General features: G+C 47.8%; 1 protein-coding gene across 5 annotated transcripts in view; it reads right to left on the reverse strand.

Annotated features, from left to right (window-relative positions):
* CLUH (CLUH binding protein of NUMT mRNA) overlaps window positions 1–25,853 on the reverse strand; it is a 56,345-nt gene that overhangs the window by 12,772 nt on the left and 17,720 nt on the right. For all 5 annotated transcript variants that reach the window (XM_073316035.2, XM_073316033.2, XM_073316036.2 and 2 more), the window contains 16 exons: window positions 21,601–21,791; window positions 18,722–18,893; window positions 17,570–17,713; window positions 15,865–15,992; window positions 14,999–15,153; window positions 13,374–13,499; window positions 11,164–11,311; window positions 10,131–10,223; window positions 8,802–9,496; window positions 7,501–7,718; window positions 6,468–6,572; window positions 5,122–5,222; window positions 2,884–3,036; window positions 2,180–2,242; window positions 1,257–1,501; window positions 125–209 (listed from right to left, as the gene is read on the reverse strand). In XM_073316035.2, the coding sequence (XP_073172136.1) occupies window positions 125–209; window positions 1,257–1,501; window positions 2,180–2,242; window positions 2,884–3,036; window positions 5,122–5,222; window positions 6,468–6,572; window positions 7,501–7,718; window positions 8,802–9,496; window positions 10,131–10,223; window positions 11,164–11,311; window positions 13,374–13,499; window positions 14,999–15,153; window positions 15,865–15,992; window positions 17,570–17,713; window positions 18,722–18,893; window positions 21,601–21,791 (2,822 nt within the window). The remainder of the gene's footprint in view (window positions 1–124; window positions 210–1,256; window positions 1,502–2,179; window positions 2,243–2,883; window positions 3,037–5,121; window positions 5,223–6,467; window positions 6,573–7,500; window positions 7,719–8,801; window positions 9,497–10,130; window positions 10,224–11,163; window positions 11,312–13,373; window positions 13,500–14,998; window positions 15,154–15,864; window positions 15,993–17,569; window positions 17,714–18,721; window positions 18,894–21,600; window positions 21,792–25,853) is intronic.

Here is a 25,853-nt window from a genome sequence, read left to right on the forward strand (position 1 = left end):
GAAGGGCCAGGGGTGGGAATCCTCTTTTGAAAGACCTTGTGATCTGAATCAACATATGCCCCCTCTTAGTGAATTTCCCCATTGGAGAAAGTGATGAAAGAAAGCCGGAGGACTTGGCTCTTACCTGGATTCCAGTTTTGAGGGAGATCTCACGTAGGAGGGTGATTTTCTGGAGGTTGCACACCTCTGCTGCTTGGTCAACATTCTCACTGCAAAAAAAGCGAGGCAAGATCTTAGGGTAAGTTTATACTCAAGAGTATCCACCTAGGGCGTGCCTGAAGTACTCCTCCCGGTATAGTTAGGAGCTAATCAACAAAGAAGGTGCAGCCAAACATCAGCAAGCAAGGAGCTCGTTTACGTCAGTCCTACGTGCATCTCTTCCCTTCCCCTGCCTTAAGCTTTAGCAATAGGGCTGCTTGATTCAGCCTTTTCCTTATTTGCAGTAAAATCTTCAGTTTCTCTGATGCCCGAGAGATAACCGTGAATTCAACCATCTAATTAGGACTTAAATCTTGTGTGCGGGGATTTTGTTTTGAAAACAGCTTTTATTGATTCATAATGTCCGTTAAAAGAAAAGGAGGACTTGTGGCACCTTAGAGACTAACCAGTTTATTTGAGCATAAGCTTGCGTGAGCTACCGCTCACTTCATCGGATGGCGTCCAATGAAGTGAGCGGTAGCTCACAAAAGCTTATGCTCAAATAAACTGGTTAGTCTCTAAGGTGCCACAAGTCCTCCTTTTCTTTTTGTGAATACAGACTAACACGGCTGTTACTCTGAAAAATGTCCGTTAAGTGTTTTACTCGTCTTATATCACCAGCAACCTCTTCATTTCAGAGTCTGGCTAAGATCTGTCTTTGTTTTAGGAACATCCACAGAATTCACGCCTGCCTAACTCATGACCATGAAATCTCTACTCCCCTCTCTCCCTCTGCTCGTCTCAGGCTGGATTCTTTGTCCCTGCCTCTATCCTTCACACTATCTCCTCTGCGGCTTGTGCCATCTGAATCAACCTTCTGAGATATCGCTGCCTCGTGAATTTGATCTCATTTAAAATTTCACCTGTAATCCTAATTCAAACACCCACCCGGCCTCGGTTTCTCCCCATCTGCTACTTAAACCTTTTTAAAAGCTGATTCCAAAGCTTAAGGGATTTTATAAACAATACAGGCACCCTTCACAATAAAGCTACTGCCATTTGGAGGAAGAGAAATCCGGCAAAAGGAAGGGGAAGTAAAGATAAATCATTCTACTTACCATTCAAGATGAAAATCAAAGTAGTTCTTTGCCTCGGAACAAATATTCTTCCAAAGCTCCTGAGGGGTCATGCTGGCCCAGGCAGTGTTATCAGCATTCCCAAGGTTCCTGTTTTTCCTTTTCTTATTCTTCTTTTTGGAGACCAGCTCATCAGCAGGGAGATGGGCAACTGGATTTAGGAAGGAGCTTAGGAAGCAATTGAGGAAGTGACTGATGGCTGCCGATAAGCCAGACAGTTCCACGCCCTGCAGCAAGATACTGAAGTCAGTTGTGGAACCTTTTCTGTGTTACACATGCATCAATCTGATCCAACTCTAACGGAAATCCAATCCCATCTGTGTGGCAAATATCCTCGCCCGACAGAGACAGAGGGAAGGTCTGCCAGGATGGTGCATCTCAGAGCAACAGAACAAACATGCGTGAAGTGCCACACAAAAAGTCATGCACAGTTTCTATAAAACTTCGAAAGGGGTGGGGCTGGCGAGAATGAACAATTACTGCGGATCTGGAGATTATAATGTGGAATTCTTATAGCATAGATTTCTTTGCTTCTGGAACAATGCATTCATGTAATAAACAAGCATCTTTGGAGGTCAAAAGCACTACAGTTTGCTTAAGCAGAGTAAGTGTTTTACAAGCAAGACAAGCTGTGATTTCACTCTTAAAAACCTTCAGTGTAATCAGTGAAATTCTGGGGCAGAAAAGCGTGGAATGATAATCCTCTGGGAGTGCTTCCTTCAAGTGGGAACTTGTTTTCTCTTGTACCAGGTCTCTACCTATATTAGGCCTAATGAGATTTTACTTCCAGTTGCTAAGCAACATCCACGAACTAGCTAATGAGAAAACAGATTTAAACAGCTTCTATTTCTGAAAAACCATTAACGAGAACATCACATGGCAAGAGTTTAGACAGCCGCTCGTACCTGAAGGTATGTCTTGAAGATGTGTTTGGCTGATCGAGTGATCAATTCGCTGATTCCAATTTTCTACCCAAAGGAATAAAGAGCAGGGACTAAGAAAATTAGTCAATAGAGGGAAAACACACACACACTTTGCTTTTAGATGTATTTTGATCCATATTGACAAAGGGCCCAATTCTGTGATTGTTACTACTGCAGAGTTGTACCCTACTTTGCAAATTACACTGTAAACTCTTGGAGGCAGGGAACTCTTTGTTCAGGACGGGAGGGTAGTATGTAGGGCCCCAATCCAATGGGACATTCCTGGAGTGATATACTCACTACTCAATGTGAGCCAGGGTGGCAGAATCAGGCCCCAGAGTAACCTCCTGACCAATCACAAGCAACATCCTTCCTATTCAATCCAGGGCCCCTGGGGGACATTGCATGGCCCGAAAAACACAGGCTCTCCTGGACCAATCAGCAATGCCTTTTACCCCAAAGTGTTTTACGGTCCCTCAGGGCACCTATCCTCCCTAACCATAATGAAAACAGGAATACGGGAGTAATACCTTCCACCCCCTGCAATCAAAGGCTTTTTCACACGGTGTCAAAGCCTGGCTGTTTGTTTTTACACAGAGGTTGACAGAATGCAATTAGCCGAGTTGGAATGTGGCCAGGCCCCCATTATCCCAGTGGCACAATCAGAAACGAAACCCAATGCTTACGTAGATGTGATCCAGCTGTGGGCAGGCGGGGGTCTTGGCGATGAAGTCGACGACTTTGCCTAGGTAGCGCATGTTGATGCCCCTCTGGTGCATGGCCTCTGCTAACGTAGCGCCGTCCATCGGGAGCACGGTGTGGTCCAGGCAGTCTTTCACCTGCAGAGCACATGGAGCTTAGGGGAAAGGAGCCACTGGCCAGAAAGGGGACACTCAGAGCCAGGTGTTCAAAAGTGCCCAGCACCCGCTAGCTCTCATGGTCCTCAATGGGGGCTGAGCCCCTCTGAAAATCTGGTCCCTTTCTCAGACTGGGCTCTATGTTTCAGACACAGCAATGATCTTTTTGGGGTGGGGGGTGTAGCGTGTAGGACCCTGATTCTTGACTGGGGCTCCTAGGAACTCTTGCCCCAAACAGGATTCTCAGGAGCTCCACACATTTGATAAGCGTCCTCCCTTCCTCTGCCTGGAATCCAGACACAGACCATGCCTGCCCATGGCTGGAGGAGCATGGCTGTATCAGGGAATGCTGTGCAAATGCACCTGGCCAGGAGCTGTTTAACCAGCCTCCTGCAAGTGTGAACCTACCAACTGAGGAACAGGGAGAAACAAGAGAGAGTTTTCCTTCAGTAGCCAGGAAGGGAGACCACCACATTTCCCATGTGCGCTACAAATCACAAGGGACTGGACAAAAAAATGAAGTATGGTTGGCCCCGGGCGGGGGCAGAGATACGGGTTTCTAGCGCTGGCAAATGGAAGTTGTGAAGTACAATGAGCAAATGTAAATGTGTCCCCTTGAGTTTTAAATACATTTATGCAAGTTACTGTCACATATTGAGAATGGGTGGGAGGTGTCTACAAAGCAGCTCTACACGGGTCTGTCACCTAGTTCACGCGCATGCACAGAGTTGTATAGTATTTTTGATCCCTAGTTATGCTGCTCATTGTAGACTAACTATTCGACAAAGAAAAAAAATTGAGCTCATGCCCTTTTTTATTATTTTACTCTGGTATAAGGGCAAAGGGTTGATTTTTGTCAGGGTTTTTTCTTTTTCATTTTTAAGATTTGAGTTTTGGGCGTTGAGAGTTCTGACGAATACTGAATCAGTGAAATGAGGACATCAGAAGCATGTGAAAGCCAAGCAATTGATACAGGAAGAGATTTTCATTCGCCTTAGTCAACTCCAGTCACTGACGAGCACTTTGGAGAAAAGAGAGCTTTGAAGATTCACCAGCTCTACCCTTCAGTTATAGCACATGATTGCACACCACCCACACAAGTATCTGCCCCCCACAAAGCCTTCAGGAAACAGCAGACTTGTCATTTCAGATATTTCTTACACTAAAAATTAGAAAGACCTCTTAAAAAAAAAAAAAAATCAAGAACCCTCTCCATAGGCCTTTCATTTCTAGCAAAAAGAAATAGGGGACAAATCCGGTTGGTTGTTGTTGTTGGGTTGTGGGATTGTTGTTTAAGTCACCATCAATACATGCAGGGTCAGCGTGCGGGGGAGCATGCAGAGAATATTTTCACTGTTGCATTTTGAGATTACTGTGTATTTTGTAGTGCATCTTAGCATTGCATTTACATAGCTTTTTCTTTACCACATTGAGTTCATATTCAGAAGTTCCTGTCTGCAGACATGACGTGGTCAGTGCCACGCCAAGGAAACAATCCCCTGCACTGGCTGGAACAGTGATTGGGGTGATCCAATAGGTCTGTTTCATTTGCAATTTCCAGGATACTATAACTGAAGAAAGATTATTTTACAGCTTCAGAAAATGGTAGTAGGGTGAAATTTATGACGAGAGGAATTTAAGCTACACATAAGGAAAATATTTAACAGTTAAGGGCAACTGATGGACTTCCCAAGGGAATCTAGTCACCAGCAGATTCAAAGTGGGCTAGATTAAACAGTAATATATCCAGGATGCTAAGGGTCAGACTGAGTGACTTGCAGGGCTCTGTCAGCCTTATGGCATTTATTGGCTCCATCTCTTACTAAAAGGTTTATAATACTGTTGATCAAGTTCTTTGTTCCGTGGCACATTTTCCCTTCTAAACTAGGGGACGTGAAAGAGGAAACCCCTCTTCTCCTTACACCACCAGAGGTGTTTATATTGTTCTTTGTACTTCACAACTTCCATTTGCCAGCACCAGAATCCAACCATTGTTTAAGATGAGAAATAGCTGCACTGACTGGCCAGATTTGATGGAGGAGATCAGCACAACTCCCAGTGCCTTACCAAGCCTGGGATTTGGCATGACAGTAAGAAAGCAGCAGCATCCTTTAACAACTGCTTCTGATCCTGCATTTCCTCTTTGCTGGACTCAGGGAAACGAACACCTAGGAGGGAAATTGAAGAGCTGAGAAACGGAAGGACAGACTAAAACCTTAATTCACAAAATATACATACAAGAGCAGGGGGCAGTAAACAGAGGGTGCTTTGCCCTTTCCCGCTATAAAGATGCTCTTTAAGACCTATCAATTCTGCAGAGCATGCCAGCTGGCATAACCATGACCCAGGTGGGGTCTGTTACAGGCTGCTTTGCTCCGTTCTGCACCCGCTCACTCTTGTCTTTGTCTGCCACATTCCAAAGTGCCGTGCACGCTTACAGCCAATGAAATGAGAGGGCATGTTTTGTCAGAAAGATCGACAAATTCTGCAAGCACTAGAAGCTCCTTAAGTCCTTCCATCAGATGGACTCAGGTTAAAATAACCTCCTTTAAGCGGCCGTCCCATGCAGAGTCAGCACCAGCCCTGTCTTCACCATCAGCATTAAAAATGTGCTTGTGGATTTCCGCTGAACACAGCTTCTACTGCATTTATATCCAGGCCAAGATACAGGGTCAAATCCTGCTGCTTCTGACCGTGCGTGCGCAGCCCGTGTCAGGCCATGGGGATAGGACACTCACCCCCAAAGAGAAAATACCGCATGGAGGAAACGTTTCCAGCATCTAACCTCTAATTTAGTTACCAACAGACATACCCGAGGATCCTGACTCATACAGACAAGCTGTGATCAGCTTACAGCGGGTCAGGCAGGTTTGGTTTGTGATCTGCCAGAGCAGAGGCTCTCAAACTTCACTGCACTGCAACTTGCTTCCGACAACAAAAGTTACTGCACGACCCCAGGAAGGGGGACTAAAGCTCCGGGCGCAGGGGTGATGGTGCGTGTGGCAGTAACCAGAGTCCTGCTGCCCAGGGCTGAAGCCCTCTGGTTCCAGCTTCAGCCCCAGGCTGCAGCAAATCTAATGCCAGCCACAGCAGTTGTTTACATGGACAATATCAGGATAGGGTTTAATGTGTTTTTCCACCTCTATTAATGTGGTCTAGCAGCTGGGATGATGAAGAGCCAGCTCCATGTGCCAGGCCAGCATTCTCCAGACCTCTAGCAAGTGTTTGTGGACTACTCGGGGGAGGCAGCTCAGTGCCTACACATGGTAGCTCAAGCATTACAAACAATTACGTCACATCTTTCTGCGCAGCGTGGAGAGCTCTGCCCCAGGCCCTGTGACTATTAGCAAGAGCAGAAAGGGAATCCACGCTATATGCCGAACAGTTTCAAGGCCATCTCTTCGAGCCCCTACCTGGTGAGAAGATATCCGGGTTAAACCGAATGTCAAAGGACGTGTCGCTGATGGAGCCCACGGCTTTGCAGGCATTTTGAATCACCTCTCTGCTTTTGGGATCCACTGAGTAAGAGAGGAGACAAACAGACTTGGTAAAGAGTTAGAAAAAAGTCATGCAGATTCTAAAGACAGCCAACAGCAGACATTAAAGCAAGAGGCAAGTTTTATTATGGAGGAGTGATGTTGCTGCATTGCTCTGCAAGAGGCCACTGTAAAGCATTTGGCAGCGCAATACTGTTTGGGGTACAGCTACAGACCACTAAACTCAGACAAGGGCATAGAGTACAGTAGGGAGAGGGCATCTCTCCATGCAAAGAAATAGTAATTCTGGGACTTTCAGTTGGGGGCACAATTCCTATTAATTTTGGATGGGATTCAGGAGCCCCTCCCCCAAAGCCCCTTTGAAAATATCCACCCACATGCACAACAGCCATGGCAAAGAGCTTCCGAAAGAGAGCGACAGTGTTTTCAGCATGTTGGGAGCCTACTTATGCCGAGCTCTCTGTTCGGTCTTGTATTTAGCTGTGACACTTGTGAGTACCTTTCCCAGACCTGAAGAAAAGCTCTAGCTCGAAAGCCTCTCTCTCTCTCTCTCACCAACAGAAGTTGGTCCAACAAAAGATATTACCTCCCCACCTGGTCTCTCTCGTATGTTGAGTGGCCGGGAAAGGGCATGAGGCAGTCTAGTGGACTGAACAGGGCAAAGACCAGAGATTCCCACATTCCAATCCCAGCACTGACAGAGTCCCACTGTGTTTCAGGGTTGCTAATCCCTGCCCAGGCATGCCATGAGGGTTAATTTGCTAGTGTGCGAACAGTGCCAGGTAAATACTCAAGTGCTAGTACGGGGGAAGGCAGGGCGCTCCGGTCTGAGCGACGGCACACAGTCATTTATTGTGACCCACCAACTTGGAGCCGTTCTGATCAGTGACCCAATCCAAAAGCTACCGGGAAAAGCGTGGGCCATTGTTGGTGCGTGAGGAGTGGGTACCTGTTCCATCGTCAGATGCAATGGTCTCTGCCAGCTCTTTAACCTGATCTAATCCAGTCACGTTATCCTCTATTTTACCATCATCCGATTCCGATTTCTCGCTTCCCCCTGTTCCGTTCTCTACGGAAGCCCCGTTTTCCAGCATGCCCGAGTTCTCCTGCTTGTTGGCCTTCTGCTGCATCAGCTGCAGAGCAGCCAGTTTCATGAATAAGAGATATCTACAGGACAGGAACGGAGAGATCGAACAGAATGCAGCATTCAGCAAAATAACCCCAATGAGTGAGACAACCAGACTAGAGGATACTCCAAAAGGCTTGTTCTTTCCCTACGAGGCATAAGATCACAGGGGCTAAAGATGGCCCATCTGAACCCTGCAAGGGCATGTCATAGTCCAGCGGAGCAGTACGACACTTGACCCCTGACAGGACATTGGCCCACTGGTCAGGCGCATTTGCTACTGGGGATAGGGCCGCTGCACTGTTCATTAGCCCATCATGCTGAGAAATTAACTCCCCGCAGTCGGTACATTGCTTTCTGCCACTCGCCACAGGATATAGCCATGGGGACCCTCTTTATCTCCCACTTCTGATCTCAGAAGGTCCAGGAGCACAGGGTTGCTACACGAACAGCAGTAGCCCTTATCCAAGACCTTAACAGATGGGGTTTTACCTACTGTACATGGGTCAACGAGTGGCAGGACCCTGCAATCAGGCCAGCCCCGGGCTGCTGGCCTGGCAGGGCTGCAGCCAAGCACGTAAGGATGGGGCAGCCCGCAAGGGAACACCTCGCTGCAGCAGGAAGTGGGGCTGGTGATGTTGCTCCTGGAGTCAGCACTGAAGCAGCATCTCACCGCAGCAAGAGGCCGCCCGGTTAGAGACAGCGAGGGAAATCTAGATCCTGACCACCCCACGGCGGCCGGGCAGAAGGCAGAGAGTTAACCTTCGTGTCACGTGGCAGCTCAGGTAGTTCCCAGCCTCTTGCAGCGGCCACGGGATACGGTGCTTTCGTTCGTTCCCCCATGTAACCAGCATGCAGCATCGCGCGGCTGCTACGGTCCGCCCTAGAGGGTGGTTGCCGTGATCCCTGTATGTACATAATAACCCTTTCCTGCCTCCAAAGGGCTCAGTGAGCGTCTGAAGGGGGAAATATTAGCTGCACACGAACGGAAGTTTTGCGAGACGCAGCTGCCTGCAGCATCTCTGGAACGATGCCGCACGCACCCCGGCCGAGGCTGATGTTCTCCAGCAGGGAAAGATTTGGGGGGGGTGGGGAGGGGGGGGCAGAAACCCTGCTCAGCTCACCTGTGCTCTACAAAGGCGTCCACCAGCTCCTGCCTGAGACAGCAAAGCTTGTGCCTGTGCTGTTTGGGGAATCCCATTTTCTTACATTCTTCCGGCATCTCCTCCCCTTCGACCGGCAGAAAGTTCAGGTCGGGGGGGAAGGTGCGGAGCAGGTCGAGGATATAGTGGCGCCCGTCGTTGCCAAGGATGCCTTTGCACTCCACGGATGAGCACAGCGCCACCTCCTCGTTCTTGTCGTTCAGCACTTTGTGCTTCTGGATCTTGAGGGGCCGGCTGGTCTTCTCCAGCAGCTCCAGGTACTTGGGGTGAGAGACGACTGTCTTGCCGAAGTCTATCGACCCGTAAATGACGCTCTGCTCCTGCTCTCGCTCCAAAATCCCTGGAATGATGGACTGGGCCGTGACCCGGTAACCCCGGTAATCCACCACCACGGTCCCCAGCGTGTACAACCCCTCAACGTCCACCGCGTTATAGGTCCGCACCCCGTTGAGGTCGTTGGTGGGCGCCACGTAGGCGGCGACGTCCCCCCCGAAGTCCTTGTAGTGGTCGCGGACGTCGAAGCCCAGGCTGAAAAAAATGTTGTTCCAGATGAACATCTGCATCTTTGTCTCCTCGCTGGGATTGATGGCCATGACGTTGCCGTCGATGACGGCCATGGCTCCTCTGGTAGCGGCCGCCGTGAAGTCACTGTGGACCTGTGCGTTGGTAGGGGAAGGGAAGTGTGAAGGCAGGAGAGAGCTGTGTAAAGAGAGCAGGCTGCCCACTGACTATGTACTTCCCAGCACCTGCCCTCTATTCCGCCCGAAATCCCCTCGGCCGCCACCTCACGATTATCCAGGGCCAACGGGGTCAGGATAGCGGTTTTCACCCTTGCGAGTCTGGCCGATACTTAGATACTGAATACCTTCTGGACTGGCCCCAGTTTCTTCAGCTTGGCCACTTGGGCTGCTCCTGTGGGAAGGTACCTGACTGACGGGAGCTAATCCCTGACCGGCCCCATTTGCTGAAGGCCTCCCCTGCCCCAGCACAAGCAAGGCTGCGTGGTAGGAAACAGCAGCACTGGGCTGGGAGGAGCCTGCATCATTGCTGGCAACACGAGCAGAGCAGGGAGATCAGGAGAATGAGTCTCTCCCATCAGCTTGGGAGATGGGGAGAGATGAAGACAAAGCTCCTGGCCTGCATCTTAGAAGCCTCAGGCAAAGCATCTGTGCTTATAAAGATTAAACCACAAAGCTCGAGTGAAGCGCTCACTCAGCCCAGGGTGGGTCTCTAATTGGACTGGGAATAGATTACCTACAAATTTTGTCTAATCCCCTGCCCCAAGATTACCTTGAAAATGGCTCGTTCTCTCAGTAGCCTCTCTGGCAGATTCTTGCGGGGTAGCTCTCGTGTGGTTTGCAACTCCTCATTCCAGTCTCTGGTCTGAAAGGGGCAAGCCTCAGGTGAAACAGGGGCGTTTGCGCGCGCTAGTTTGCGGGTGTCTATTCCCCCCCTCCAGATCAGAAAGACAAATGAAGTCAGAGTTGCATGGCATTTAAAAGGAAATTCCTCACCCGCAGCATGCTCACAACTAAAGTTCATTTAAACAGCAAGCTGTGATGGATCTTGCATTGTCCCAGTTACCCAGTGCAGCTTAGCTGGAATATCAACAAAGGGTTTAATGCGATGCTGAATTAATTAGCCAGCGTATTGGAGATTTAATTACATTACAAATGGGCAGAGAACCAATATTTTGCAACCCCAAGGAACTTTCAACATTTTAAGGGCCAGCGCCATCACGCTCTGGGGATCTAACCCCTAAGGGCTGTTTCAAGCGAAGTGCTCAGAGCCATTTTTTGAAGGAGAACTAGCCAGTCATTTAGGTCCTGATCCTGCAAGGAGTTCTGCCGAAGCTTAATTTTGTAGTTTCACTGACTTCAGTGGGACTACTCACAGCGAGTGAAGTTGAACATGGGTATATAAGCCTTTGCAGGATCAGGCTTAAACAAAAAAACAAAAACAAAAAAACCCCACTCATGCCGCAAAAGATACTTCTCAAGAGAGGTCCATGTGCAGAGCAACATTATGATCTGAGCCGCAAGATAATTCTACCAGGTAGAAGGACAGGAGGCAAATTTAGTGGTTGGAGAAGGCAGCTAGATTGTCAGGAGTCCTGGCTCTGACAGACACCTTGCACAGGACACTTGCTGCTTTGTGCCTCAGTCCCTCCACCTGCAAGATGAGGAGGTTAATTCTCCCCCTGCTTCACATGGATACTGGGAGGTTGTTATCCCTTGGTAAGCAATTTTCAGTTCTCTTTATGACAGGCACTAAGAGGATCATCACCATCATCAACAGCAGTACAGAGCGCAGCTAGATATACCTGTCCAGGTATGTGCTCTTCATAGCCCAGCCTTGAAGTATAAGCATCTTCCGCCCTCACGCAGTCCATGGCGTGCTCTGCCTGGGGTGCCGTCCAACTATATACCTGGAAGGGGGTGGCTATCCTTTCAAAGGGATGCCTCTGAACCCTAGGCAGGAGTTCACAGCTATCAGATTATTTCCACTGAAGGGGACTTTAGATTTGGCGAACACTACAAGAATTCTCCTCCTCCCCAACAAAAGCTCATCCACAAGAGCCAACATCAGCCCTATAAAGGGACCACAGCCAGCTCAACAAGTGTCGTCGGATCTGGAATTGGCCACATCTTTAGAACTTAAAACTCAAACAGCAACGTGGAGAATAAACTGGGCTTGGTACATTTTATTCATTCTTGTTCTTGGAACCAAGCTAGCTTTGTCTGGAGAAAGCTCTCCAGTCACACCTCCCCCCACGCCAATCTTACAGCTATGTTAGTTCACTCTAGCTCTGTACACTGGAGCTAGGATCATGCCTGTGCTAAGCCCTGGCCCACGTGGACTGTTACAAAAACACAGCGTATCCGCCAGTGAAGCGAAAAAGCAAGCATCACCTAATGGTCTGCTGGGTAGCTTCTCTGCTCTCAGTAGGTGTCCGAATCCCATCTGTACTCATTTCTGGCTCAACAGGCAACAGACTAATCACTTTTTTTAAATAGCCAGACAGTCACAGTGGTGGGTTTCAGGCCACGGCTAATTTCTAGCTTTTGTAGAGGGTCACTTATCTCCCTAATGAGACCAGAGGCAAGACTTTTGAAAGCCATATAACGTGCCTGTCAATTGCTATCCTGCAGAGCCCAGGCACTTAATTAAGTGGACTCTCCAAAGAACAACAGGTTTTGTTTGGGAGCCAGGTAAGGGGGGGTCCCTGTTGCAAGGACAAAGTTATAAAACAATTAGCTCATGTAATAATACAAAATAAAAGTTACATAGAATTACAGGTCTGAGTAGCAGCCGCGTTAGTCTGTATCCGCAAAAAGAAAAGGAGTACTTGTGGCACCTTAGAGACTCACCAATTTATTTGAGCATAAGCTTTCGTGAGCTACAGCTCACTTCATCGGATGCATTCAGCGGAAAATACAGTGTGTATGGTAACACCCATTTTTCATGTTCTCTATGTATATAAATCTCCCCACTGTATTTTCCACTGAATGCATCTGATGAAGTGAGCTGTAGCTCGCGAAAGCTTATGCTCAAATAAATTGGTGAGTCTCTAAGGTGCCACAAGTCCTCCTTTTCTTTTTACAGAATTACAGGAAATTCACATGCATGTGTGTTTGCAGGTTTGTAATGAACAGGAGAGTAGTTATTTTAAACAAAATCACCCTGTGATACTTTTCCTCATATTACACTGGTTTTAGTCTTATTTCTTTATGCCCATGCAAGAATGCCCACTGATAAGGGCTATCAAGGACTGTTACAGAGCTCAGTAAAGCTTTACATTAACTCTTTGGTGCCTGGCTAGGCACACCAATCATAACAAGATATCTGCTCCAGGTTATGCAAACACTCAGATTCCTGAGGGCATTTGTTCCTCCAGTCCCACCTTTCCTGGAGGTTAAGGCCCCAAGAGAAAAAGGGGTGTCCCTTTCCCACTTATTCCCGGGATCCCAACCTTGTACACAGGCATAGACATTAGATTCCTGATCAGTGCAGTGACAAGGAACTTAACTCCATAAGTTCCAGCCATAATGCAGGCCTCTGAGAAGATACTGAAGCTAATGTTAATCACATGCATGCTAATATGTTTACATGCGCTCATGTAAGGTGGTCTAATGGTTTCTGAAAAAACTGCCAATGGGATTAGGTGTCAGGACTCCTGGGTTCCTCTCTCACTGACTTGCTGAGTAACCCTGGGCAAATCACTTCAACTCTGCACCTTAGCTTCCCCATCTGAAATGAGGATTTCACTACCTACCTCACAGAGATCCCATTTGTAATGATTCGTAAAAAGCTTGGAATCCTTGCTACAAAAATGCAAAGTTTCATCTAACTTCCAGTAAGCATCCCCCAGCTCTGAATGAAGCAGGGAGTGTTACAGTCAACACCTGGCTTTATGAGACAGACAGCACCATCCAATCCCCTAGACAGCAAGCCAAATATCTGAGCCTCACACCAAACAATTTAACCAATCAGAAAAGCCAAGGCAGCTCAACATGGAAACACTGCTGCTACCGTTTCTTCTGCAGAGCTGAGAAATTTCTTTTGAAGGTCGGGCTGATCTGGTTAAGGAGTTCCACCAGGGAATGACTGAGAAAACTGGGATTGGCAGGTTTAGGATTAAAATTATAGGCAGTCGACCTGCAAAGAGAAAGAAGCTCCTGTTATGGCAGAAATAAAAATACCACTCTCTTGTCAAGATAAAGTGGCAGCATTTCGGCAGCTTTTAATTTACACATCATATGAAATGGCTCAAGATGAAAAAAAAAAACCTCACAAGATTTGCAAAACAGAGACCTTTGTGACATGTTCTCTACTGGTCAGATAGGCTGTAAGAGGCTCCTTTGAGGGCTATCTACTCCCTCCACGTAAACCACAATCAGCATCCTTGAGCCTGCATCCTGATAGCTGGGGCAGCAAATGTGCCTAGAATCAGTCTAGCCACTACCAGAGTTATGTTTTTCCCTTCCCAGCTTGAAGGGTGGATTTCACGGAGCAGGGCTTCTCCAGTGTTGTGAGCACATGGACCACCTCTTAAGAGTCATCTCCCTTCTCAATCGGGACGACCTGCCTCCCAGATCCACTCATGGTCAAGCAGCAGTTGCTCTTTTTAAATAGCTCTTTCATGGAATATCCAGACAAGAAATGGAATGTTAGAATTGAAACGGTGGAGTCACGAGGACCACGTGAACCAGATCTTGCCACAATTCACCAGCAATTGGTCTGCGGGCCACATTTTGAGAAACCCTTATAAGGAGTAATTCATTTTGACTGTGGGCAACCAAACCTGCATTCTCATGGCCTAAAATCAGACACTTTACTCACGAGAGTTAAGTTATGCACATGCTTAAACCTTTACTTTCCTAGCCTCAACCCTGCAGATTGACAGATTTTGGCTACAGAGCACCAATGAAAGCTTCTTTTCAATTATTTCTCCTGTGAGCTGGCTTTTCACTAGTCTCAGTGGCTCACTCTCCCTCTGAAGGAGAGCAGGACACAGACAGGCTCAGCGTGTATGTTCTCTTCCTAAGCGAAGGGGTTTGGTTCTATTTTTGACAATGGTTTCTTCCATGAATTAGGACCTTACAATCTTCCAGCCCATCAATCATATTTGCCAAGGAGATTAGCTAGCCTTGCAAAATTCTACTCACCTACAGCAAGCGCAACACACTCAGTTTAGTTATTATTTGCATTAACGTAGCACCTAGAAGCTCTAGTCACAGACCTCATTATTTAACACCATCTACAGTCGTGGTAAAGGGTGGGCAAGTAGAATCTATGCCTGGGTTGGCCAACTGCCAGATTTTGCAAGGCTGGGGTAGACATATGCTTCAAGGCATAAGATGGTCACCACAGGGGTCAGGAAGGAATTGCCTCCCATTTCAAACAGCACTGCAAAATTCGCTTGGAGCATAACAGAAAGTGTTACCTTCTTCTAAAGCATCAGGCACTTATCTACTGCTGAGGAAGGATACCAGACTTGACCAAATAGCTCGATCCAGAATGGCAACACCTAGGATCTTGCATAAATGCAGGATTATATTAGGCTACTCACTACTGAGACAAAGACACACTTCATTTTAAGCCAGTTAAGGCAAACTCGCTAGCTTGGGGAGAGGATGAGAGTCATATTTACTCACTGATTCAGGTAAAATCCTCGGGTGGACGCAGTGATACTAACGTGTCGATCCTCCACAGTGATGACGTACAGATACATGAGGTCTCCGTGCATTTTCCGGTTGCCAGGTGGGGGGTTCCAGCCACTCATGGTCAAGACTTTTAGGCACTGCAAAGGCTGTGAAGCATACAACACAAGCGCTTCCATCAGTGTGGATCCCCCGTTTCAGAACACACTTCACATGGCTAGAATGCACACACTTCCATGTCCAAGCTCTCTCTCTCCCTCTCTCACACCCCCCACCCCCACCGGTCCCAGGAATACTGCTTGCCAAGTTAGTGGTCCTGAAAGTATACACCCACTAAACTCTTTGCAAGTCTTTCCCATGTGATATTTTACATCTCACACCCAAGCATCAGAGCACTGCTCTTTGTCCATAGTTGAAGAGCAGATCCCCAATGGCTTTAGACAGTAGAAGGCATGGATTTCTTGACGCAGTGGTTCTCAAAACAGCAGCTGTTAAAGCGGTGTTGGAATCCAAATGGGAAGGTATGGGAAGCACCAGTGTAACTAGACTAAAGCAATTTGAAGCCCCAGTATCCTCGAATTTGCAAGGGCTAGAAACAGAAGCTCTCCCCTCCTCCCCCCACCCTTTCAAGACAATGGGTCACTGTTATAAAGCGATCCACCTATCCCGTGTAGTCTGTGTGCAGAATACTGGACCTTGAACTTTATGCCTGTGGCCTAGCAGTGCTAACGATTCAGCCACCAGTCCAGGACTCAACAGAGCAAGTCCCAAAGGTCACTTCAATGTAACTTTCAATCCCAGAATGTGTCCCTTCAAGAGTGGCCCAGATGGCCATCTTCAAAGATGCAAGAGAACTCTACCTTCCACTCTCTGTTCTGGGGCTGGAGGGCACAGAGGGGTCTCTCTTTGCCACCAGGCAGGATATGTTCAGGAGGGGTGCAGTCAATTTGTTCCATTTCAGTACCTTTCTTCTTCCGTTTTCCACTGTCTAAACAAATGAACAGATAGGAAAGCAATGCTGAACAGTGACTGCCTGGTTGTATGCAGTGCAGAATATTTCCATGTGGGATTCGATCGCTTGAATTCCCCCTCCAGAATTGACCCCATCTATTTGGTCTGTCAGAACTGCACTTTAGCTAGGACCACTGTGCAAACAACTGACAGCTACTCCCTTCTCCCAACCTGACATTAGCATTATAGCAAGAAGTGTTTTTTATTAAGCACCGAGGCTGGAGTTTGCAAAGCGTCCTAAAGGAGACATTTATAACTTCTGCTGAAAGTCATCTTGGGCACTGTTGAAAGGATTTTGGCACCTAACCCCTTTACACTCCTTTGAAAGGTTACCTCTGTCTTGTACGCTAGTGTATCCAGAAATAATATCCACTTTTCCGGTACGCTTCTCAAGAGTGAAAACATCCCAGCATGAATATAACTAGCCTTGGAAGGATTAGATTTTTAATTAGTGAACATCCATTTCACTGTACACACACTAACCAATGGAACAAAGTTTCCGTCAATAATAATGGTGAAATTTGTGTTTGAACCCTTATAAAACTTTACCTTCTTGAATCTCAACGTTGACTGTCATTAAATAAATTGTCTGACCACCCCGTAATTTCTTGCAACTGTCAACATTTAAGATTGATAAAATAATAAAAAAAAGCTTAAAAAATTAACACTGATATTATCTGTCAAAATTATTTAAAAAAAAAAATCAGAAATTCTGCCACACCCATATATAACTGCAGCTCAACGTCCCTGCGTTAAGACGCTTCCCAACTCAATGAGAGTGGCTGGGTGCTTCACGCTTCTGAAACTCAGGTCGCTTATGCAGATACCCAAATACAGACTTGGGATCCTAACTTTGGGCACCAGGTTTTGAAAGTCTTGGCCGCTGTTTGAATAGAGAAGCAGTCCCCCACCTTGGACTCTCCCCACTGCACACCTTTAAGTAAGAGCCTGGGAAAGAGTGTCCAACTATGCCCTGAGGGGTTAACAGGCCTTCACGTTACAGATGGGCAAACAGACCCATCCCAGAGAGGAAAGATAGTCCAAGGGTTAGAGCACTAGCCTGGGCTCTGGGAGACCCGGGTTCAATTCCCGCTCCACCACAAACGTCCTGTGTGAGGCTGGGCTAGTCACTTAATCTCTCTGTGCTTCAGTTCCCATCTGCCCCATGGGGAGAATAGCACTGCTCTACCTCACTATGTCCCGTGAGGATAAACACATTAAAGCACGAGGCACCCACATACTGCAGTCATTTAAGCCACATAAGCACCTAATATAGACAGGCAGAGTACACATTAAGTGGCCTGCAGCCAGTGACAGAGCCAGGAAGAGCAGTCAGGACTCCTGACTCCACAGTGTCTCTCTCTACCACCTAACAATAAATTATTTATATTAGGAAAGGAGTGTTGAGAGTTTTACCCTAGGCCCCACTTATATGGGGCATCCATCAATTAAACCAAGCGCTTTAACCGATTAAACAGTTAGCATGGCGGGACGGCTGCATTTTCTACCGCAGCCGACGGGTTCGTCACACCCGAGATGCCTTCTGTCCCATACCTCCTAGGTCTCCTTCTGTGAAGACGCTCAGGAACGAGAGCGAGTTGCAGTCCACACCATTGAAAGCATCTGATGGGTCAAGGCTCTTCAGAAGGTCCCGAATGTGACGCACGTGTATCCTGGCTTCCCGTACCGTGTAGGGCTCTGATCATCAGAAGGAGAGAGAGTCTCAGGGTCACAACAGTTTACTCTCATTGTGGCTCTCAAAGGTCTCCACACACACATACACTCGGCTAATATCCAGGGAGTTCAGCCAGGGATTAATTTCGCCCACCTCATTTTACAGCCGTTCTTGTGCCTCACTTGCTTGTCCTTAGTGAGGGACTCGTTACAAGCACGAACGGCAACTGGCAATTTTACATCACCATCCACTTGCTCGTTGCTGCAGCATGACAAGGCACCTCTGCTGGCGTGAAGGTCTTGCACGCCGCCTGACCTAATCTGTAAGCTTTCGGGGCTTTCTTGGGGAGCAAGTAAAGCCCGTAAGCCCAAACTCCAATAACCAGGTTCCTTAAAAGATGACCCAGCATGGCGTTGGACGCTTCACTGTTCTGCTGGTGTGTTCTGCTCTTGGTATGGGGGCAGCCATGAAATGGCATTTTCCCCTGGTATAGTTGGCATGGGTAAAGCTCACTGGATACAGGAGCACCCCGCACTGTGCAATGGCTGCCCTCCCAGGGCCTTACTTGTTTTATATTATTAACTTCACCTTTTGTGGATACTACCTGGGAAGGAGTAGTTTGCTGGTTACCTAGCCATTCACCTGTAGGCTAATGGTGCAAAGACTAGTGGCAACAGGAAGTTATCCCCCACCCGACAGAAGCTCAGTGGCCTGCATGAAAGGAGTTTGATCTCAGTCCAGTCCCCAGCCATGGAAAGGGGTCACATTGCAAGAACCACCTCCACAAGAGATTTTCTTGTGGCCTGTCACCAGAGGGGCTTAGGACTGAATGGGCCATGGGGTTGGTCCTGACAAGTGAGGGCTAAGGCAAGGAAGTGGCAGTGGGGATGGAGAAGGCCCCTCCCCATCTCCAGAGATGTCAATCAAGTACCTTGTCCTCACTGGCACTAAGTCTGTAGAAAGACAATCCAGGGGTTTCATTTTCTATCACTCAAGACTGTTCCCCTGCCCCCCTAGTTTATAGAACGTGCCTTCAACCACTTTCAGCACCGACCCCTCCTGCAGCCCTTCAATGGTTTTCAGCTCAGCAAAGTTATCCAGGACGTTCCCATCCAGCTGCAGAGAGAAGCAAGTTCGGTGGCAGGTGTCCTCTCTGTCCATCAGCACCTGGTGGATCTCCTGCACCATCTCTTGGGGAGAGACCTTAAAAAACAAAAACAAACAAAACAAATAAATCAAACGAGTTACACACTCAGGTCCACCTCCTTCCTGTCTCTGTGATGGAGGAGGTTAGCCATCTCTCTGCCACCCAAGTTACCAGTGCAGCATGCCAGCAAGTTACTAGGTTTGTGTGTTTCCAGGGATATCTCCGTGGGGAGTGCTGGCAAGGAGCACTGCTCCGTAGCATGCATGGGATTCCTAATTCCCAAGGATGGTCTCTCCATGGCCTGTCCCTTTGTGGTGCAGAAGATGATGGCTTTAGCGCATTTGTGGCCCACTGCATTCTCATGGAGTTTGGGAAGGTCGGATTTAACCCTCCCTCAATGCTCTCTTGGACTTGGTGGGGGGGAGAAACATTCCCACATTGCTCTGCTTCCCGTCGCACCCCCCAAAAAGTATCAGCCATTGTGGTTCTGAGGCATGGAACCATGCAGCACGGGCATGTCATGGCTTGCTGCCGCCATGCACATAGGGTCCTGGGCATTTCTGGCTAGAAAAGAGCGAACAAGGGAAGATTACACCAATATTAAGTATTTGGGGCCAGATTTTTAAGGATGCCAGTGGCAAAATGGATAATTAGGAACCGAGATGGCTATTTCCCCTATCTAATTTGCTTTGCACACACAACGTGATGCACGTACAGCCACACTGCATCTTGGGGGGAAAATTCAGCCTTCAAGCATGCAGCTTCAGCAACAGACAAAGTTGTCTTGACTTACGTGACTGGCCTACCGAGGCTCCTGTCTAACCCTTCAAACATCATTTAGGCCATTCTCAAGCTATGCAGACCCAGGATGGTTTACATAAGCTGCTGTAAACAGCATACCCTGCTATTATTAGCCTATTAAAACTAACAGGCAAAAGGAATTAAAGGAAAAAGGAGCCAAGTTCAGATTCATCTGGTTGCGCTGAGGAGATCATTTAACTGTATTTTCTGCTGGCCACAGGTAGATACGGTTTCCCCTTCATTTAGAGACTCACACGCCTCCGGGAAAACACTTTCCCTAGGCTGTTCTCAGTGCCAAAGTACAACAGCCGCCCAGCCCATCAAAGCCCATCCCGATCCGCGGGAGCAGATGTTTGTCAATGAGTCACATGCTAGTAGATTCACCCCAACTCCAGTGACAAAAAGGAGCTTCCGGAACAACCCTGCCCTTCGAGCCACAAGCAGGAACTCATCTTAACTCTCCATCACAGCACATTTTTGCACACAGCCTAGCACCATCCCAGAAGCATCTACCAGGAATCCTAGCGACCCAAAGCCAAAGAGACTATGGATTATCATCCCTTTTTTGGGGGGTGAGGTGGGAGAGAGGGAGTGACACTGCCTTTACAGAGGCCACCCCTGCCACTAGGGACTGGCCCATTTTTCACAGCCTCCTTGGCACTTCGCCGCAGCAAGGCTGAGGAACCTGCCCCATCTCACAGCAGCTGTCAATGCCCCAGAGGAAGGCAGGTGAGCAGATCTCTCCCTTGATCATCCTGCCAAGCAAGGCAGCCCTTCTCTGAGCAGCTAGAAGGGCCGGCTGTTTGACCCAACATGCTCAGCCTGACTTTGCCTCCCATGAGCTCACGTTGCCTCTCCAAGCTCCGGACTTTGGATCCTGAATGATTTTTAACCTTGGATCCTGCTGTGCACACCTGGAAACACAATGCCACTGGACTAGAACGAAGGGGAGAGAATTAGCCTGGTGGTGCGTGAACGGAGAGGAGAAAGAACTCTTGGAGCGGCCTCATCGTACGAAACAAAGCCACTGCCCACACAGACAGGGTTGGAAGGTGTGGTCGTAGGAAGGCTAACGACAGGTGCCCACGCACCAGGTACTAGAGGGAAAAGCACACTGCTACAGGCGCGCTGAGAAATGCGGCCACGTCTTCCAAGCGCCATTGACTCCCCGTTTGTTTCAGGATCCAGGGCACGACGCCCCCCTTGTTGTCAATTAAGCTTCCACAGGTTTGCCCCAGGCAGCCTCCAACACTACATTTCCCTTCGCTCATACAGCCTCCTTTCTTTCCCTCTGCATTGTCTCAGCACCGCTACCTAGCTCTGGGTCTTTGTCCTCGGGCAAGATTTGGAAAGGGAGAGGGAAAAACAGCTAGCCATGGAGGAAAGGCCTCTTTGTGACCATGAGATGCTGGCTAAGGGTCATTATTAAATTAAACGGACTTCCTGCAAGTGTCGCTCTGCCAAAACACAGCTGCCAGTCACCTGTTCTTTACCCTTCACTCATTGGGAGAGAAGGTCGGATGTGCGGGCACCAACCTCAGAGGCTTCTGGTTAGCTTTTGCCATGCAGTGTATTCCGAAATAGGGAGATCTCATGGAAACAGAGTTCTAACCCCAGCCCTGACACTGCTTTCCCGCCTTCCCCCAACACCTGGAGCAAGTGATTTAACATCTCTCTTCTTCCCGCTCCCCTCACCTCTCGGGATAATGCCGGACCTACCTTCCTCCCTCACACAGATGCGTTGAGAGGATTAATTAGTTAGTATTTGATTAGCTTTGCAAGTGTCATACTATATGCCGGCATAAATGATTAACACGCAAGCCAGCAAGGGTCAGCCAATCTGGGCACAAGCCCCTTTTCCAGTCTGGGTCTTGCCCTTATAACCGCCTTGTTCTCCCCCACTCTCACCTCAATTAGTTCTAAACCAGCTGCCATTGCTGCATCTCCTCAACAGACGCTCACCTGTAGGGAAAAGGGTTCTATCCCCGGAGCGTAGATCTTGACAGTGAAGCCGGTGTCCTGTATGACGATAACTTCCTGGTCGTTCGCATCATCCCCTGGGTCAGCCTCCTCGTGGCCATTCTGCCTGCTCTCCTCCTTGAGGTGCTCGTAAGAGCCGTCACCATTCATTAAAGCCATGCCAGATGGGTGTTCTAGTCACAATGCGGGAGAGGGGAAAGAAAGATTTAGCAAGGCCCCAAAACAATAAAGCCAGTCGCCTCAGGATGCTTAACATACCAGGCTACCAAAAGCTGGGGACCAGCTTTCAACAATCTGTGGTTTAAAAAAAGCGCAAGTCATTAGATTCCCCCTGCCCCCATACAATTAATGTTTAATAGAAATAGGTGTGCCATACCTTACCACTTGCATACATAACACCCTTTCCCTTGCCCAAGGGGTACACATCTCCCAAAGAGAGCCGAATCAGCAGGGAAGAGGTAGGGAGGAAAAAAAAAAAAGAGAAACAGGGAGAATGGCTCAGCCTAGAAAAATTCAGTTCAATTTTAAGAACCTTCTTGATGAAAAGATGGGTGTGTGGTGCTTTGCAGCCCGAGGGCAGCTGTAACCTGTGCACCAACAAGTTACGTGGGTTCTTAAATACCTTCCCTTGCTCTCCTGTTCAGCTAAAAGAGGGCAGTTGCATTCCTAACCCACATGTCACGTGGGACCCAAGCTACTTCACAGAAACACAAACAGCTCCCACGCCCCTGTGTGCGTCACATAACTCTTTACATTTTAAAATTACTTCGCAGATGTCTTGCAGTACAATGGGAGAGACTTTGTGTGAAGAACACCACTTCACCTGACACATGCAAAACGAAATAACTTGGTTTTTTTGCAGTTCCTCCATGCCCACCCTGGTGCGGCTGCCTGGACACAGACAGATTCTTACTCAAGGACAACTGGCCATTGGCAGCGTGATAAGAGCAGTGATCTGTTCAAAATCCATAATGCTCCTAGAGAGTCATGTGAAATCCCTACAGCTCAATAATTTAAATGAGACTGGGCAGAACACTGGGGAATGTGCGGTAGAGAGAATATTACTGTACTGGTCATGAAGGAAGGGGCTGGCCTGGATGATCTAATAAAAGAGCTACACAAAATTTTATTTAATTAAAATATGCTGTTTCCTAAAAGCTGAAAGCTTTTGCCAGCAGCACATCAGTCTCAGTGAAGTTTTCATCAGGATCGTTTAAGGAGAGACAGTGTCACCTTGTAGCCTGGTGGTTAAGCACAATGACCGGGGATGCGGGAGACCCAGGTACAAGTCCCCACTCTTCCTGATTCAGAGTGATCTGGGGTGAAAAACTTCTGTTCTGGTGCCCTCCTTACCAGGAGACAGCCCCCTTCCCACATCGAAAGATACTTTCTTTTGGGAGGTGGGGGGGGGGGGGGGTTAAAAAGGTTTTTTTCTTTGTTCCAATACAGAACTAAAACAAATGTCAAAACCTCAAAAACTGCTGTGAAATGAAATTATCATCCTCTTACTCGATAGGTTTTTTACATTTCTACTGCTTCTAGGCAGTTACTGTCTCATCCCCAGCTGCACTTCTGGGTATTTCATAGCATTTGCCTAAACTCCTTTAACATGCCACTTCATTGTTGTAGATGATTCAGGTGAAACCAAGCATTGTGACGCTTCAATATACATCAGTGAGCATCAGCCACCCTAGCCGCAAAGCATCAGCTCCTTCTGCAGCCCCAAGATGGTCAAGTAACCACTCAGTCTCTCACTTTTACCATCTGGAAAATGGGGATAAACATATTTACTTGCCTGCCTCTTGTAGGGGCCACGAGACTTAAGTAATTAATGCCAGCAAAGCACTAAGCGTTCTCTCCCATCGGATTATTATTCTGGTATTATGGCTTCAGATTAAGATCACTCCTAATTTATTGGCCTCCTACCTGCAGATGACTGTCAAGGCCAAATTACAACAGAGAGCAGGTGCAAGAAATGGGACAGGAAACAATTTCTCCCTATCCAATGGGACGGGGTAAACAGCAGAGCTGTTTTAACAGCCTCTGGTGCCATCGGCAGTGACTGCCCAGATGCTAATGTTTAGTGTCCCTCTACATGTGCCTACATGCTGTGCTTTGACAGAAACCTACGAGCAGAGCTGACTAAAGGCTCCACTAGGATTCTGACATGCCCAAGCCATCCTGGGAAAGAGGAACGGACACACTGCCCGAGCAACAGTGACCCGAGAAGCTGGGTCTTTGAAATGCACATCCCCAGAGCCTGGGGAGAGGCACTCCTTGTTACACCTATAGAGCAGAGCTCCCTTCAGACAACCTGGTGCACAGGGGGATGAGGCCACAGGATGCCCCTGAAATGCTACCTCTTGGGTTACTAGCGTCGATGACAGCACTATCCCTCCCTTCCCACATAACCTGACTTCTGGAGCCTAGGACAAGGCTGGATCCTGCAATCGGAGGGGGAAGTTCTCCCTTGTTGTACTCTAGCGGACGTGTAGGTGGGGAGACAGGGTTTAGCCCCAAGGGTGCTACAGCAGGCCCCATGTACAACAAGCTATTTTAGACTTAGGGGAGCTTTCACTTGGTGTCACCAGACCCGCAAAGGCCAGTCTTTATGCTCTTCCACCCAGCAGCCACCCTGAAGCTCTTGCCTGCAGCCCTGGCAAACCGTATGGGCTTAGTACAGCAGGCCTCACACCAGGATCCCACTGATGCTATAATCAAGCCAACATTTGCTGCTCTGCACACGCGTGTCTATCTCACCCAAACAGACCCACCAGAGATACCTAGTTTGGACACAACAGCCATTCCGGCATCATAGCCCGTAGAGAGGAACATGGCCAATTGACATTCTCCAAGATTACTACCTTTTTCTATAGCTACAGAGGCAGGAAACACGTCAACTGGAAACACTTCTAAGTTCCCAGCAAGTAAGTGAAGTTTCCTAAAAAGCAAGGGGAAATTAACTGACTTGCTCAGAGGTGGGCCGTTCTAGAGACGGGCATGCCACTCATTTTCCTGCTAGTGTGTGGTGGTTTTTTTTTTGCTGAGGCATCATGGGCTAAAAAATGCTGCAAGCCAGGACTACCCCGGCTCCAAGTGTGAACTGAGCAACACCAACTGGTCATAGATAAGTGCTATTAACTCCATCTACCCAATCAAAGGAGAGGCTGCATATGAGCTTTCCTACATAAATTCAGGGCTATTTCTATTAAATAAATTCTAAATTTCTAAATAATTCAGCTTCTGTTTATGACTTTCCAGGGCTATAAAAGTTACAAAATAATGGTGTGAGCACCGTTTTGGTGGACTGCTTCCTAGAAGACCTCGCCACATCAAAGAGCTGCTATCATGCAATATGGTGCAATATACTCCCCACTGGCCATCACGAAAGGATACGAATTGGTAAAGCTATGGGGCAGAGAGGGGCAGCAAAGAGGTGGCAGTTTAAGGCTTACTTGCACCACATGATCCAGCTCTAGCCAGCATGGTCTCATGTTGAGGAGCAAGAAATTAATCCTGCACCAAAAGAGAGCAGTAGATTAACCCAATAGTTTAGGTCGCCTTCGGGAAAAGAAAGACTGTTTTACAAATCAGGAAGGGTTTTCAGGACATTGCCGTTTCCACACAAGCGGTCTCTTTCGTTGCAACCGCAACTTGGAGCGCTGCAGGGGTGTCTCCTCAGGGTAAGCATCGCATCCTCTCCAGTGACTCACAAAGCCTAGAAGAGATTTGCATGGAAGTTTCGCCTACCCACTTTTAAAAGGAGTCATCAACTTTCACGGCTGCTCTGTAGAAGCAGATAGAAAGGGAAATGACACACAGAAACAACGTCAGCTATGCCAGCGTTTTCCCACAGAGAAATGCCTGAGGTAATCAAACAGCACAAAGAGGGAAAGGAAAATAAATTTTACAAGTTCACCTTCAATAAAATTTAAGATGGTTAGTAAGAAAGGGATTTAAAAAAAAAAAAGAAAGAAAAGCTAGGCTTTTTTCTTAGAGGCAATCCAGTTTTATTTTATAACTCTCAGTCCAAACCTGGAACCAGTGTGTTGTGCTATTCTAGCAATGGATATATCACATGAGTAAAGTTACTCATTTCTTCAAATTACAAAACATTTCTGGACATCTCTCCTGTGTTTTTTAGGTTTTAATTTACAAACGGATGTGTTTGTAGGACTGAGCCCCTACTCTGTACAAGAAAGTGCAACACAAAATATTTTAAAAATACAGTAGGG

This window comes from Lepidochelys kempii, chromosome 17, assembly GCF_965140285.1.
Source record: "Lepidochelys kempii isolate rLepKem1 chromosome 17, rLepKem1.hap1, whole genome shotgun sequence".
NCBI lineage: Eukaryota > Metazoa > Chordata > Testudines > Cheloniidae > Lepidochelys > Lepidochelys kempii.